This window comes from Acartia tonsa, chromosome 10 (genome assembly GCF_053477335.1).
Source record: "Acartia tonsa isolate MP-2025a chromosome 10, ASM5347733v1, whole genome shotgun sequence".
Taxonomy (NCBI): domain Eukaryota; kingdom Metazoa; phylum Arthropoda; class Copepoda; order Calanoida; family Acartiidae; genus Acartia; species Acartia tonsa.
In genome coordinates, this window is record NC_137269.1 from 47525426 (window position 1) to 47541764 (window position 16339).

General features: G+C 31.3%; 2 protein-coding genes and 1 long non-coding RNA gene across 6 annotated transcripts in view; 2 read left to right on the forward strand and 1 right to left on the reverse strand.

Moving 5' to 3' along the window:
- The window catches only part of sn (fascin domain-containing protein singed), a 76787-nt gene extending 65129 nt beyond the window's left edge, over positions 1 to 11658 (forward strand). For all 4 annotated transcript variants that reach the window (XM_080174803.1, XM_080174805.1, XM_080174804.1 and 1 more), the window contains 9 exons: positions 414 to 498; positions 2818 to 2921; positions 4028 to 4130; positions 4629 to 4730; positions 6215 to 6338; positions 7037 to 7130; positions 9294 to 9427; positions 10439 to 10535; positions 11117 to 11658. In XM_080174803.1, coding sequence (XP_080030929.1) covers positions 414 to 498; positions 2818 to 2921; positions 4028 to 4130; positions 4629 to 4730; positions 6215 to 6338; positions 7037 to 7130; positions 9294 to 9427; positions 10439 to 10535; positions 11117 to 11222 — 949 coding nt within the window. In that variant the 3' untranslated portion in view covers positions 11223 to 11658. The remainder of the gene's footprint in view (positions 1 to 413; positions 499 to 2817; positions 2922 to 4027; positions 4131 to 4628; positions 4731 to 6214; positions 6339 to 7036; positions 7131 to 9293; positions 9428 to 10438; positions 10536 to 11116) is intronic.
- A 618-nt stretch (positions 11659 to 12276) lies between these two features.
- Positions 12277 to 13443, forward strand: LOC145330200 (uncharacterized). The gene is made up of 2 exons (XR_013883315.1): positions 12277 to 12793; positions 13077 to 13443. It is a non-coding gene; the product is annotated as an uncharacterized LOC145330200 (long non-coding RNA).
- A 937-nt stretch (positions 13444 to 14380) lies between these two features.
- The window catches only part of LOC145330842 (outer dynein arm-docking complex subunit 4-like), a 39464-nt gene continuing 37505 nt past the window's right edge, over positions 14381 to 16339 (reverse strand). Inside the window, exon 15 of the mRNA XM_080175505.1 lies at positions 14381 to 15091. Coding sequence (XP_080031631.1) covers positions 14949 to 15091 — 143 coding nt within the window. The 3' untranslated portion in view covers positions 14381 to 14948. The remainder of the gene's footprint in view (positions 15092 to 16339) is intronic.

Below are 16339 nucleotides of genomic sequence, written 5' to 3' on the forward strand. Positions count from 1 at the left end.
TTAAAAAAGACCATCTGAAACCACACTTTTTTTTTACAAACTTTTAGTTGCTTTGTATTTGCACCTTATTGTTAAACCCGGAACCTATTTGTTTTATTTTGTTGAGCTTATAGCATTTTGCACTTTGACCCGTAAATGCTTCTAATGTAAACAAAATTATCCCATAGCGAAGGGTTGGGGAAGCATAAAAATAGCATAAAACCAACCCAAGATATTTATAACGCTTCTCTGAAAATTTCAACCTTTGCGGACCTAACAATTTCAATGATCTTTAGCTTAAGAAGAAAAAATTAGTACTTGTCTATATATTACAGTCTGATTACATCTATTTTAATTCTAACATAATTTGCCACATATGATAACAGAGGCTTCTCCACCCCCACTTTTGTTTTGTAACCAATTTTACTTTTCAGGGAAGACGCGAACAAATATGCTATCCACACCTGCAACAACATGTATTTGAACAAGAATGGAGTTTTACAACCTATGGTATCAAAGGTGAGTTCCTAAGGAGAAAGAGGGAAGTCATTTTCTAGTAAATCCCGTAAAGGTGTGTGTTATAAGGCCTAAAAATAGTAGTAGAACGATAAGGTGCTCTATGTATTTGTATTCCCTATTGAATAGAACAATAGGGAATTTTTTTTTTTTTTTTGATAACCGTACCTGGAATATCTTAAAAAAATAAGAAATTTCTATCAAACGCTTTGTTTGGCTCAAACTGACAAAAATTTTAAAAAATATAATTCAGTAAATTAAACTTTCATTATCAAAAAACTAACTTGTTTTTCAACTATATTTTGGTCAATCTTTATTATAAAAAAAATATTCTGGCTTTAAAATAGGATTTGAAACTAAAAATGACATACTACACAACAAGCAAAGAAAGAATGTGACATGCAACCTCCACTTTGAATCTCTTACCTTCTTATATAGATTGTATATCTGAATGTTTTCAAAATTGTCTGTATGTAACTTGTTGTGTTGGTTTGTTTCACTAAGTCATTGTATTAATGATTTGTTAAAGTTTCATTTTAATGTTCACTGCTCGTACAACCTGTAAAGAATGGCTTCTTCCTTTATTTAATGGTATAGATTGTTCTTAACCTTTACCTTGTACCTATAGAAAACATTATTATTATAATTATATATTTTTTTAATTTTTGTCAGTTTGAGCCAAACAAAGCGTTTGATAGAAATTTCTTATAATAGATATTCCAGGTACGGTTATCAAAAAAAAAAAAATTTCCCTATTGTTCTATTCAATAGGGAATACCACTATATAGAGCACCTTATCGTTCTACTACTATTTTTAGGCCTTATAACATACACCTTTACGGGATTTACTAGAAAATGACTTCCCTCTTTGTTGATATATTTTTGTTTTGAGTTTCTTTTTGTTGAAATAACATATTGCTGAAGAAAATTATTAAAATATTTACAAAGAAGCTGTATCAACTTTTTTTTTTATAGCTAGCCGGTTCTTTTAGTAAGTAGTAGATGTAAAATTTTTCATAGAATTCAGATATGCAATCGGTTTTTTTGTAGACCTCTTATTTTTTAAAGTAATTTAAGTTTTTTAAAAAAAAAATTAAATTGATTTTAAGGTACTAAAATGCAACAAAAAAAAGAAAGAAAATGGCCATTATGAACAAAAATAGTAAGATCTTTAATTTGACACCTTACTTTTTCAATTCTGTCAGGTAATTATTGAAAAAAATCGATTTTTTTAAACCCACGAGAATAAAAACTGATCTTAATTTTATCATTTCACAGGTTAAAAAATATGGGTTAATATATACCTTTAGAATCAGAAAAATATTACGAATCCATTGTAAGCAAAATTGAAATAAAAAGTTTACAATATAGTATATAAACTACAATAAAAGGAATTATATGAAAATATCATATATTATACAGGCAACGTCTTAATTCTTGAATTGAGTACAAAAATGGGAAGGAGGTAAAGAGGGGGTAAAGATGGGGTAAAAAAGGGAAGACGATAGTGTTGCCTGAACAAAAAATATAATTGGCCATTTGTTTATTTTTTATTTTTTTACTTTTTTTCAATTTTGCTTACAATGGATTCGTAATATTTTTCTGATTCTAAAGGTATATATTAACCCATATTTTTTTACCTATGAAATGATAAAATTAAGTTCAAAGTTTTTATTCTCGTGGGTTTAAAAAAATCAATTTTTTTAATAATTACCTGACAAAAATTAAAAAGGAAGGTGTCAAATTAAAGATCTTACTATTTTTGTACATAATGGACATTTTCTTCCTTTTTTTTGTTGCGTTTTAGTACCTTAAAATCGACTTAATCTTTTTTTTTTAAACTTAAATTACTTTAAAAATAAGAGGTCTACAAAAAAACCGATTGCATATCTGAATTCTATGAAAAATTTTACATCTACTACTTACTAAAAGAACCGGCTAGCTATAAAAAAAAAAAGTTGATACACCTTCTTTACAATAGAGAGATTTGTTTTTAAGCTAATAGCAACAGGGATCTAAAGAGATAAGACAATGGCCAATAAAATGATGTACATCCCGAATGATGATACATAAACTAACCACTTCTGTAGATTAAATTAGAGGTTGAACTTATTGACGCAATAATTCAAAATTCAAAGTTCCCAAAGTTGATAAGCCAACGAATAATCAAACGTTTTTATAAAACTTTGGGGACTAGTGTAATAAACAGCCAATTGTCCCTCTTTTCTCTGAGAAAAACCTCACTGTCCCCTAATTTTCTTCAACAGATAAACTAGAAACAAATATAAAGAAATTGAAATGACGTGCTATTTTACTTTTCAGGACTGCCTGTTTGCCTGTGAATACCATGGTGGATATATTGCCCTGCGTGACCAGGAGGGTCTATATCTCTCTCCTATTGGCTCCAGAGCAGTTTTGAAAACCAGGTACAGACTTTTGCGTCTGATTTTAGGAAGGGAAGGAGGGGTTGGGTTGGGTCCTACACAGGATTATAGTGTTATTATCTTAGTTTAAAGGCCGCATAACTTGTAAAAACGGTTCTAGGTTGAATTTTCTGTCAAATCTACGTTGTTACCTACTTGTGTTAAAAATATTTTAGATGCTTTTCAATGGCCTAAAGAGTCGGTAGGTTGTTTTATCCAAAAATTCTAGCTCACTGCTCAATTGTGTGCACAGGGTTTTGCCAGGGGGGGGTGTGCACTCGAATTAGACACCAATCTTAAAATATTATCGAGGGGGATTAACCCCCTTAATTTTCCCTTCTACACTCGCCTCTGTCATTGCTATTTTTGAAGAATTGGTTGTCTGCTTATTTTTATCCTTTAGTCACAAATTAAAGTAAAATTAGCCCTTTGAGGGGAACTTAAAGTCTAAGTAGAACTTCCTTCTACTATATTGAAAACATAAATAAAAAAGGGGTAAATGCCCGGCAAATTAACAGGTGCTTCTCAAGACGTTGATATGGAATAAGTATTGAAAAATACATTTTCTGTACTTTTTAAACTGCATAGAATCAATATGACCTATTTTGTTTGTACAACTAAACTTACAGTAAATTACATTACAATGAAATGCAAAAATTCTTTTATTGTTTACTGGATTGTATATTTATCTATACGTAATGTCTACAAATATGGACCTTTTGTCTGATTTATATATCACTAGCGGCTGCGCCCACGACTTAAACCTTAAGAATAAAATAGCCTAAATAAAACCATTCAAAGACCTATGTAGAGTTTCTTTGAAATGGAGAACTTAATCGGTTCAGCTGTTTGAGATCCAAGATAAATGTGAGAGGGGGAGAATTTAAGAAGAGGCGTTGAATTTTTTTTAAAAATAAAAAAATTTGGGAGGGTAAATTTTTTTTTCTTTTGAGGGTGGTGTTCCACTTCCCCCAAATAGTTATAAACCTTCCCAGGACCTATGAGAAGATACCCTGTAAAGGAGAAACATATCGGTACAGCGGTTAGCGAGATCCCAACAAACATACATACATCCTGTTACTTTATCATAAGGATTTTTATTATTTTAGATCAAACGTTGTGACAAAAGATGAGTTGTTCTCCCTGGAGGATTCTCTACCCCAAGCAAGTTTCATCTCTGCTGCAAATACCAGATATGTGTCGGTTAAGCAGGTTAGAATTAGAGTTAGAGGTGACAATGGGCTGTTTATTACACTAGTCCCCAAAGTTTTACAATGTTTTCTAATTCGTTAGCTTAACAACTTTGGCGACTTTTGATTGGTTGGTTAAGTATGTTGTGTGTTCAAACCTTTCAATTGTAATCTACAGAAGGAATATTTTTGTGTATCATTGGGGATGTACATCAGTTTATCGGCCATTGTCTTATCCCTAAGATCTCTGCCACAGAATAGATTTATATTTATTACCATAGATTTTTAATCAGACAATTCGTCCAGTAACAATTTGTGGCCGACGGAGATTTTTGTCTATATTTAGACACATATGATTTAATCCTATATTGTAATTGATCAACTAGACATTCTTTATTGTTCTACCATTATCAAATGCCTTGTTAAGGTCTAAAAAACATTAATATTACTTAATCATATTTACCTGAAAACTATTTTGCCGCCAAAAATAATTGCCTATGACTGTTATTTTGAATTATAGGGAGTTGATGTAACAGCCAACCAGGAGGAGGTGGAGAATACAGAGATGTTTCAGTTGGAATATGAACACAGCTCTGGCAACTGGTACATAAGGACAATGGAGGTAGGTACCTAGTTATACAGTATGACCCTCGAAAAAGTATTTTTTAGCATCTGCAGCCCTTATTTCTCAATGAATTATCATAAAATGTATATGTCCTTGTTCTCTATATATATTTCCACATAAGTAGATATAAAAATATTTTTTTACCTCCATTAAAACCGGAGATTTTTAGAGCTAAAGTTTTGAAAAATTGACTGAGGAAAAATTAACCTTTAACATGAAACGACCTTTTTAGCAAAATTAAGGTAGAACACCTTTTATTTTTGTTATTAGCAGAAACTTTATACAAAAACGAAATAAAAAATTTAGGTTTTGAGAAAAAAGCATTTTTTTACACATATTTTTTGAGTCTTTTTAGTCTAATGATATTTTGAAAAGCTTACTTATTAGGCAGTATTGTTTTAGATTAAAAAAACCAAACAAATCTTTATGAATAAAACAGGAAAATTGTTTTTGTTTCATAAACCTAACTTAAATAACAAAAAAGTTATAAAGAAAATAAAATTTTTAACATAATGATTTTTTAATTTTTAGTATTAAAAGCATAATATTAATCAACCCCCTATTAAATGATTAAGATGTCAGAAAAGGGGGCGGAGCAACTGTCATAATTAATCCTTTAATCCTATAAATAAGGGTAAATAAATAACCTAAAATTTACAAATAATCAATTCATTTAGTAGTATTTTTTGCCATTAAAAATTAATATTTTTTGGTGTAATAAAAATAAATGATTAGTTAACTTGTTTTTCTTTGTGTATCATTATTCAGTTGCCAGAAAAACATAATATAACCATCCAATAATTATGAGAAACAAAAAAAATTCTTTTTCTTAGTTACTTTTTCAAAACTTTAGCTCTAAAAATCTCCGATGTTAATGAAGGTAAAAAAAATAAATTTATATCTACTTATGTGGATATCTATAGAGAACAAGGACATACCTATACGTTTTTTTAATAATTAATTGAGAAATACGGGCTGCAGATGCTAAAATATACTTTTTCGAGGGTCATACTGTATGTATTGGTTTTAAGTAGATAATATTTATATCTAGACTAGGTATTTTTTTATTAATATTTAGCTTAAATACAAACATATCTAACTTTGGCAACTGATACATCAGGACAATGGACTCTGGAGGTAGGTGCCTAGTTATACTTTGGATCTAAGATGTTTATATCAAGAAAATGCCATCCCTACTGAAAATATTACATATTACATAAAATCTTCAATAACATTTGTAAGTCTTTAATTACTGATACGTTTTATTCATTTTGCGCTAGACAGATTGATTTTATAATAATTTTTTTTTCATAGCAAGTTAGTTATGTAACACTTTTTTGTTCGTGCGACATAATCATGAATTGCTAACTTTTTTACTTTTTTTAGTTGCAAAAAAACTAAAAAGGGTCTCTGCTTTTTGGAGGTTCTATCTCAATATAGTAAACTATCGGCTAGCTATAATGACCCCATTTTTTCTGCAGGACAAATACTTCACCCTGCAGCCCGGAGGAGGTGTCCAGGCCTCCGCCAGCAAGAAGTCCAAGGAGGCACTCTTCCAGATCATGTGGCACCAGGATGGAGCAGTCAGCTTCAAGGCCAGCAATGGTAAGTGACCAGGGATCTAAAGGGATAAGACAAAGGCCGATAATTTCATGTACATCTCCACCCAATGATGATACACAAAATTATACCTTCTGTAGATATATATTAGTGGTTGAAACGTTTGGACACTCAACTTTATGAACAAACCAATCTAAATTCGATGGAAGTCCCCAAAGTTGTTAAATTAACTTATATAAGAATTAAAACGTTATTACAACTTTGGGGACTAGTGTAATAAACAGACCATTGTCCCCTCTCTCTCTCTCTCTCTGGAAGACGGATTAGATTTCTTTACAACATTCTTTGTCGTTCATTTAACTATAAATGATATTTTAACCATAAGTTTTCTTTGGTTGGCTGTTAAAGGACTATTACCTAATAGGGGTGGGATTCTCAAGTTATCATCTATAGAACAGAAGGGCATCACCCGCTTGTTATGGGATTCAATACTCTAACACCCGCTGGTGGATATTTGGTTAAGTAAAATCCAACGGACAAGCATCTCTTTGATTGCACGACCTCTTTGTTTGAGAAGTCCAAACTGTGCATTGTAATAAATTGCACCAGTTTATCGGAAAAGGCATTACCCCTACTCTAAGTCTATCACCTCCCCGACGACAAGCGGATGTGCTACTTGTTGAGACATAGTCGCCGGTGCGTTAATGATCATTCTTCTTGTCTAACTTGCATAATATTTGTAGGTCAGTATGTTGGTACAAAGAAATCTGGACACTTGTTTGCCAACATGGACAACATTGAGGAGAATGCAAGATTTTATTTCTATCTAGTCAACAGGTTAGTCGGTTAATTATCCTACCAATTTAAAACTTAGCATTGTGGATACTGGAATACTGGATTTTACACCCGATTTGAATGTTATATAATAAAGTGAACTTTGTAGCGGGATAAAATACCGATCTCCCACATCCCCCTCCTTTACCCCATTCGTTTCCCTTTCTACTGTATAAACGGCCCAACCAATAAAAGCAAGTGGAAATTGCAACCAAAATTAACGACTATTTGTCTCCTGTCATAATATCCACATATATACTACATCCATTTGTGGTATGATCAAATATTTATATTTTATATTAATATAAAGGAGGAGGTAGCTTGCGGAGAGTTTTAAGACTTTAAAATAGGTGTATAACTCTATAAATTTGTATTGCAGTTGCTCTAATATGGTATAATATAGAACTGTGAAGAAAACGGCGGCAAAACCGCCTCTGCCGTCCGAAAACCGGTATATCCCGCCAATTTTTTTGCTTTTTCTCGCTAAATTACACAAATTTGAATCATTTAAGACAACCTTGTTATTTTCAAATTAAGTTGACCTTTTATTTGCTACGGACACTTGAAATTTTTTTAGATTTTAATGTTATAAACATGTCCCAACTCTACTAAAACCAGCAGTGTCTAACTTAAACCTCTAACAATAATCTACAATTCATGAAGGACATTTTACTATTTTTATATGACACTAGATAAGCTGGGATAATTGAGAAATATATTATTTTTTTTTATAGAAAGTACAAGAATAATCTCAGTACTCGGCAGCCGCGATTAAGCCTCGAAAGGGGACTAAGCACGAATTAGAGCAAGATTTTAAGCACCTTCCATCAGCGAATTTGAATATTTGGCGATTATACTGAGATTATCTTTAATAACGTCATATGAAAAAACTTCGCCAAATAGATATTCAAATTTACTGCTTGAAGGTGATTAAAATCACTTGCTCTCGTTAGTGCACAGTCTACTTTATACCCGTTTGAATGTTTTGATATTTTTAAAGAGGGTTTGCCATATTTGGATTAGGTTTAGACTACCAGTTTTTTTTTAATTTGTAAAAGGTCGATTTCCCTGAGGCTTACAGGCGGCTGCTAAACCCTGAATAATCGTCTTTTAAGATTTCTTTGCTTTACACTTTTAAAGAAAGCTTTCATTTGCAGGGATCTATAGGGATAATATAATAAATAATAGGTTTTCTGGCACTATGCATATGTAAATGTTCGTTTGTCCTTTAATTTGTTTTTATCTCTACCCTCTAATTTTATCCTATATCTATGTTTAACTCTTAAGAATTAAACTCAAATGTAGAAATATAGTTTTATCATTTTTAATGCGTAGTTTTATAAATCTTCTAAAAAATAGAATCATTAATATTATTTATTTCTAATGATTTGTTTAGTTTATTTTACTGGGCATATTATTTATTAAAGGGGACATTATTAATGTGGCAATCCCGTAATTGCTAGTTTATAAAAAAAAAATGAGTTAGAAATTCATTAATAAAGATATTTTTCCGGGCTATTAGACATGGTAGGTTTTATTTTTATTTTCATATAATTTTTATTGGAAGTTGTCTACAATAGGATACGATACATGATTTTTCACTATGACTGAGAATCTGGTCTGATCCAGCGGATATTAATCTGTTTCAAAGTCATATTGGAAAAGAGATTACGAGATCTCTACTAAAATCCAGTCCTCCTCTGGCGTCATCCGATTTCTGTTTACCTTATTAGCAAATTCATTTTTCTATTCATTAATTTTTAACAGGAAAATATGGAAATCATATTACCTTTGTTTTATGGAAATTTGCTTATTTTTTTAGCCTTCTTTAAAATAATTCAGTGTATAATTTTCCTGTATGGGTTCAAAACAGATTCGCTGGATCAGAATAGGTTCTTAGCCTTAATGAAAAATCATGAATATCATCGTATTATAGACGATTTTTCATCAATAATAAAATAAAAATCATAAGATTCATAACTATTCTCGTAACAGAAATTACGGTAAAAAAATCTTTTTGTTAGGGGGGGGTTATAATTCATTGTATGAGTTTGAATAGTTTAGATACCATAATATTTATTATCTATTGTATAAGAATATTTACAAAAATAATTAGAATCATCATTATTCACAAAACGAGGCCCCAATACACATTTTTTGTTTCAGGCCAATTCTTGTGTTGAAATGTGACCAGGGCTTCGTGGGTTACAGGACCGGCACCATCAAGCTGGAGTGCAACAAGGCCACATACGAGACCATCCAGGTCGAGAGAGGAGACCTCGGAATTGTATTCTTTAAAGGTAAGCGTATAGTGGAACTCATCCGTCAGTTGTTATGATTTTAAGTACTAGTTGATGCGCCCCCTAGAGGCCTCTAGGGGCACTTGAGAAGGGGGTAGCATTCAAATACCCCACTTCAAAAAGCCAGTAATACCTAGTAATTTTGGGATTCCCACCAATTTCAAGGTAAATTATTCCGGTTTAAAATTGCCCTCAAATTTGATTGTAAGGTAAAGGGGATAATAATTATGAGTTTAATAACATGCAATTTCTCGCGGTCGTACGCGGTCATACAAAATGTTGGAAGGGTGACGCAAATTTAAAATCTTAGTTTTTGCTATTTGATTTACTATTTTAGGCTTGCAAGATAATTTTATTTGCTATGATATCAAGATAAACTTTTCTCAAATCGCTATGTGATACCTCGCTCTTAAGAAGAGGGGAGTTGTATTGGATAATTTTTAATTATAGCTACCCCTTAAAGGAGAACCATAACGGTTTAGCGGTTAGCGAAATCTTTCGGTACAGTCAGAGACAAACAAACATCTTGTTATTTTATTACCCAAAAAATATAATTATTTTCTGTAAGCATGTCTTTCCAGAATGCTTAGGCGCATAATGAGGAACACATTTTTGAACTTAAAACATGAATTTCAAAAGAGTACCTAATGTTTGTCAGTTTTATGGTCATCTGTTTTTTTTGAACGTCAGTCGATATTTTTACTTTTATGGGAGGCAGGTGACACTGATTGAAACTATGTATTTAAGCTTAGATATTAGCATACATAGTCAAAACTTTCAGAATAAGGTTGAACAATCAAAAGGTTGGTTATCTAATGCTATAAAGTCACGATAACAATATAAGTAAATAACCATGGTTCTGGAATCACTAAAGGTTAATTTATTAGATATCCTCTTAATAATCATAACATTGATTGAAAAAAAAAAGATTTTACTTAACGCTTGAAGCCTCTAGGGGCGGAGAAAATGCAGTTATGACAAATTGTAAATATAAGTATATTTTAATTGTAGGCCAGAATGATAAATACTGGGTGGCTAGGGACGGAGGTATTTTCTGTGACTCTGATACTCCCAAGGGATTCTATCTGGAACTAAGAGAACCAACAAGGTCAGTACAAGTTCAAAGCGAAGCTTTTCTATTATTCAGGTTTGGACGTACACACGTAATGGGTAGCTCTTTTCGATGTTAAAATTGTTCTTTCAATTTCAAACGTGGCATTATGATTCCTGTAACAGTTTTTTACGATATAGAAAGCTTAGCAACTCTATAATCGATTCAGAATGTTCTTTTAGAACATGCGGATTTTTTTTTACTTTTTTGACAACATTTTTTTATACAATTATCCTATTTCCAATTACGTGATTTATGAAATAATGATTCCTAGGACAACAAGGTATTATATTAGCTAAAATATTGCAAAGTAAACTAACAAGGTTTGTAACGCTAAATTTTATACAGACAGACCAACATACATCATAACACTTCGACAGTCGACACATGAACATCTTGCTATTTTTTAAAAGTGTTAATGTTCGTTTGTTTTACTGTGTAATTTTAGAGCTTCGTATTTTTAATAATAATTTTGGCCAAATATTAAAATGAAACACAGATCAGAAAGCTTTTTTTTATTTGTATGATAATAATAGACATTTACTAAATCATTTAACAACTTAAATATTTTTGTTTAGAATGTGCATAAAGACCGCTGGCGGCCAATACATTGTCTCCCAGAAGAACGGCGGCTTCTCGGCGGAATCCGTTAATTCCGACGCCGCCACAAGATGGGAATACTAAAATATTTCCCGATTTTTTTTTACTATTAGACCAGTCAATCCTTTTGATAAACATTAAGGTTGTTTTTTTTTTTATCTTTTTATAATCTTTTAGAAATTAATTTGGCATTCGTTTGGTCTGCTTCAATTAAACCCTTTAGATATAATCATTATTTCTTGATAACTTATGCATAGTCAGTAGATGATGAGATGATGTAAAATTAATTGTAAAAATAATTATATTTTTTCAAGAAAGGAGCAGGGAACTAAGTTTCACTGCGTAGAACCTTGAATTTTTGTTCTACGTAGTAAAATTTAATTTTTTGCTCCCAACTTGTATATCTTAATATTAAGTCATAATTATATCTTGTCATTTCATTCTAAAATCACGTGTGTCTGTTTTACTTTATTTTTATCTGCATGTAACTACATCACTTTTTATTAAAAATAGAAAGAAAGCTTTTTTGTATAATCTAAAAAAGATCTAAAATTACTTAAAGTATTACTATTGCCAGGTGTTCCATTGCCATTGCCAAAATTGTACAATTTCTTAACCAAAATCACTTTGCCAATTGATAGTTGCCACCCAAATGTACCGTTTAAAAAATCCTTAGTACTTTTTACTAGGGTTGGGCCGGATACTTTTTTGGCCGGATACCGGATACCGGATATCCGGCTGATTTCAAATGCCGGATATCCGGTAACCGGCTGGATATCCGGCCAACGCCGGATATCCGGCAAATATCCGGTTATCCGGCCAAATTACCGGATATCCGGCCGGATAACCGGCCAAATTACCAGATATTAAAGTAGTGAAAAAAATTTCTTCAGAAATCTTATATAAATTTACATAAAGTTAAACTTATTCAGAAAAAATGTTCTTCTAGCTTCAATAATAAGAAAATTATAGCCATTTAAGATTTTAAAAAGCAGAGATTTTTGGTGTAAAGTATAAAAAATTATAGAGCCGGATATCCGGCCGGATAGTTTCAATATCCGGTATCCGGCCGGATATTAAAAATGGCCGGATATCCGGCCACACCGGATATCCGGCCCAACCCTACTTTTTACTCCAGCCATTTGTATAAAAAGTTACCTTCTAAATTGTTCTAACAACCTGCCAAATTAAAATTTTCCATTTTTATTTTAAAAATCCATATTTAAATTTTGTGGAAAAAAGACTTTTGAAATATATTTGCATTTTTCTTCTTTTGCTAATGAAAAATTTTTTTATACTCTTAATAAAGCTGTTTGGTAATTTTTGATATTTGATAAACTTAATATAATTGTACTTACTATAGATATTACTTTTTTGCTTACTTTGATATTCTCATAAATCAATAATTTAACTTAAAACAATATTTTTTGTGCAATCCATCTATTTTAATTGTAATATTTATAAATTTTTGTCAGTAGCTTTTAATTTTACACTTTAAAAAAATTATTTTATGTTTAAAACTTTTATAACATTTACTTATTTTTAACAAAAGTTTTAAATATTTGATGAAAAAATTTAAGTGTATTTTGTTTAGTAATTTTTATTTAACTGCTTAAGGAGCTTCCGCAAAATTAATCGCAATTAGAACTTAATTTGTAAGAATATACAAAGAATGATTGATTGATTGATTTTACCAGGGTCGCATCTCTTTGTACTCGACGCGGCATCTGCGCTATTTTTTACTTTAAATGTCAGGTACACACTTTCACTTCACGTGTTTAATTCTACATTATTAAATTATTAAATTAATCAGTAATGAGATTATTATTATTTCTTATAACAATCATGATATCATTATATTTTTAATATAGATTATTATTTATACGTTTCAAAAATATATTTATTTTATATTCTTACAAATTGTTTTCTTCTATTTAGATGTAAGATTTTAAACCTTTTAAACTTATTTTAGTATTTAAGTTATATTTTGAAAAAAGACAAAATAAAATAATAATATATATATTTGCCATAAAGTATAAGTCAATGGATTATTTTATGCTCACTTAAAGAAGAATACAAAGATCTGGTGGTCTTTTTTATACATTTTTACAAGAAAGATATTCATAAATAATTTTTTTCTTATTGATATTTATCAACTTTCTGTATGTTATATATTCTAGTTTTTTTCATATATGCATTATTTATTATGATACTATGTACTTAATATTATGTGTGTTTCTTATTTTTTTTCATGTATTTTAACTACCTAGCATTTGCTTCCTAAAAAAATAAATTTCTGCGTTAATTCTTTGTTCATATACTATTGGCTACGCCCCTAGAGACCTCTAGGGGCACTTAAGAGAAGGGATGGGATAAATATTTGGTTTAAATTTAAAATTATAAAAAATTTAGGGGGATATATTTTTCTAGGGGCGTTTACTCTTTGGAGGGTGGAGATATCTTCTCCAAATATAGTTAGAAACCTTTCCAGAACGTTGGAGAAGCTGCACTGTATATATATGTATATGTAACATGTTGGTCCAGCGGTTAGCGAGATCCTTTAGTAAACATACAAACTTACAGACCTCTTGTAAGTTTTGTTTCCATGAGTGTTTACTCATGGAGGGTAATTAAAAGGGGGGGGGGGGTTTAATGCAACCATCTCGTAATCAATGTATAAATGGCACTTAGAATTCGAATTTCGATCTAAAATTCTGCATGAGTAATCCTTGGTAGGTCTATTTTCCCTAAATCGAACATAAAGTTGAAAAAATAACGGCTAACAGCTGGCGGTACAGCAGTTTAGCTATTTTTTGGGCTATTTTCAATGCAAATCATCACGAAACCTATCTCCACAAATTACTATTTTCTGCTCCAAAATGTTTTCAAACGGTTCTAGCCGGTAGTTCCTGGTACTATAAATCTGAAAATGTTGTTTTTGTATCATTTCACATGATTTAAAGCAAAGATATGTTTCAAAAAGTTGATTCCTACGTAATTTATGACAGATTTGCCCTAAAAATAGCCAAAAAACGGCTAAACGGCTGAGCTGTTACTTTTTCACATTTTTGTTCGATTTCAGGAAAATAGACCTATCAAGGATTATTATTCATGCAAAAGTTTAGATCGAAATTCGAATTCTAAGTGCCATTTGCTCACTGATTACAAGATGGTTGCATCAACCTCCCCCCCCCCCTTTATACACTAAAATGTTTACAAGAACAAGAATGACAACATCCAAAAGTAGCAAAGCATAGAATCATTAAACAATTTGTTTGCACTTTAGTACCAAAATATATTTCAATTGAACATTCATAATTAACATCTATATATTCGTCAAATGCTGTAATTTGATCCAACACTCATTAAGTTGCTAGGCTATTTGATGTTCTTTAGACTTTAATAAAGTGTTTGATTGCTAACGATAGAAATCATCAAATAAAACGGATTATTAGCTTTTTCAATGTGACTTTGAAAACATCTGTATTTTCCACGAATATAAAAATCATAAAATTAATACCAGTTTTGATAGACTGAACAAAACTGGTTTTCTCTTATAATTTTTTATTTTAGTATTGGCTGAAGTCTGTCTATAAGACGATGTGATAAATAACTATTCTTGCTCATGGATAACACTTCCCCCCCCCCCCCCCCTCCCCATGTGGAGAATTATTGATAGTGCAAAAAAGAATAGATCATAAAATATTCCCCAAACTTTTCCCCCCATTAAAAATTAACAAAAGAGGGTTGAGTGAGAAATTAGATCAACATCCATTATCCAATCCTTGCCCTTTTGGGTTTAGCTGCGGTTTACAAATTATCCTTCATTTTGTTAATTTTTCTTATAAACCACAATTTTGTACTTTTCTCAATTTCTTCCGCTTTCTTCTCTTCTTCACTTTCTTGCTCACTGGCAGGACTATCTGTATGATCAGATACTGCTGTGCTAGCTCCTAGAGTATATATAATATATATCTCCTCTATACTTAGTTACTCTCTGTCAAGACTATCTGTATGATCAGATACTGCTGTGCTAGCTCCTAGACTATATATAATATATATCTCCTCTTTACTTAGTTACTCTCTGTCAAGACTATCTATAGGATCAGATACTGCTATGCTAGCTCCTAGAGTATATATAATATATATCTCCTCTTTACTTAGTTACTCTCTGTCAAGACTATCTGTATGATCAGATACTGCTGTACTAGCTCCTAGAGTATATATATAATATATATCTCCTCTTTACTTAGTTACTCTCTGTCAAGACTATCTATAGGATCAGATACTGCTATGCTAGCTCCTAGAGTATATATAATATATATCTCCTCTTTACTTAGTTACTCTCTGTCAAGACTATCTGTATGATCAGATACTGCTGTACTAGCTCCTAGAGTATATATAATATATATCTCCTCTTTACTTAGTTACTCTCTGTCTAGACTATCTGTATGATCAGATACTGCTGTACTAGCTCCTAGACTATATATAATATATATCTCCTCTTTACTTAGTTACTTTCTGTCAAGACTATCTATAGGATCAGATACTGCTATGCTAGCTCCTAGAGTATATATAATATATATCTCCTCTTTACTTAGTTACTCTCTGTCAAGACTATCTGTATGATCAGATACTGCTGTGCTAGCTCCTAGAGTATATATGATATATATCTCCTCTTTACTTAGTTACTCTCTGTCAAGACTATCTGTATGATCAGATACTGCTGTACTAGCTCCTAGACTATATATAGTATTTATCTCCTCTTTACTTAGTTACTCTCTGTCAAGACTATCTGTATGATCAGATACTGCTGTACTAGCTCCTAGAGTATATATATAGTATTTATCTCCTCTTTACTTAGTTACTCTCTGTCAAGACTATCTATAGGATCAGATACTGCTATGCTAGCTCCTAGAGTATATATAATATATATCTCCTCTTTACTTAGTTACTCTCTGTCAAGACTATCTGTATGATCAGATACTGCTGTACTAGCTCCTAGACTATATATAATATATATCTCCTCTTTACTTAGTTACTCTCTGTCAAGACTATCTGTAGGATCAGATACTGCTGTGCTAGCTCCTAGAGTATATATAATATATATCTCCTCTTTACTTAGTTACTCTCTGTCTAGACTATCTGTATGATCAGATACTGCTGTGCCAGCTCCTAGATTGTATATAATATATATCTCC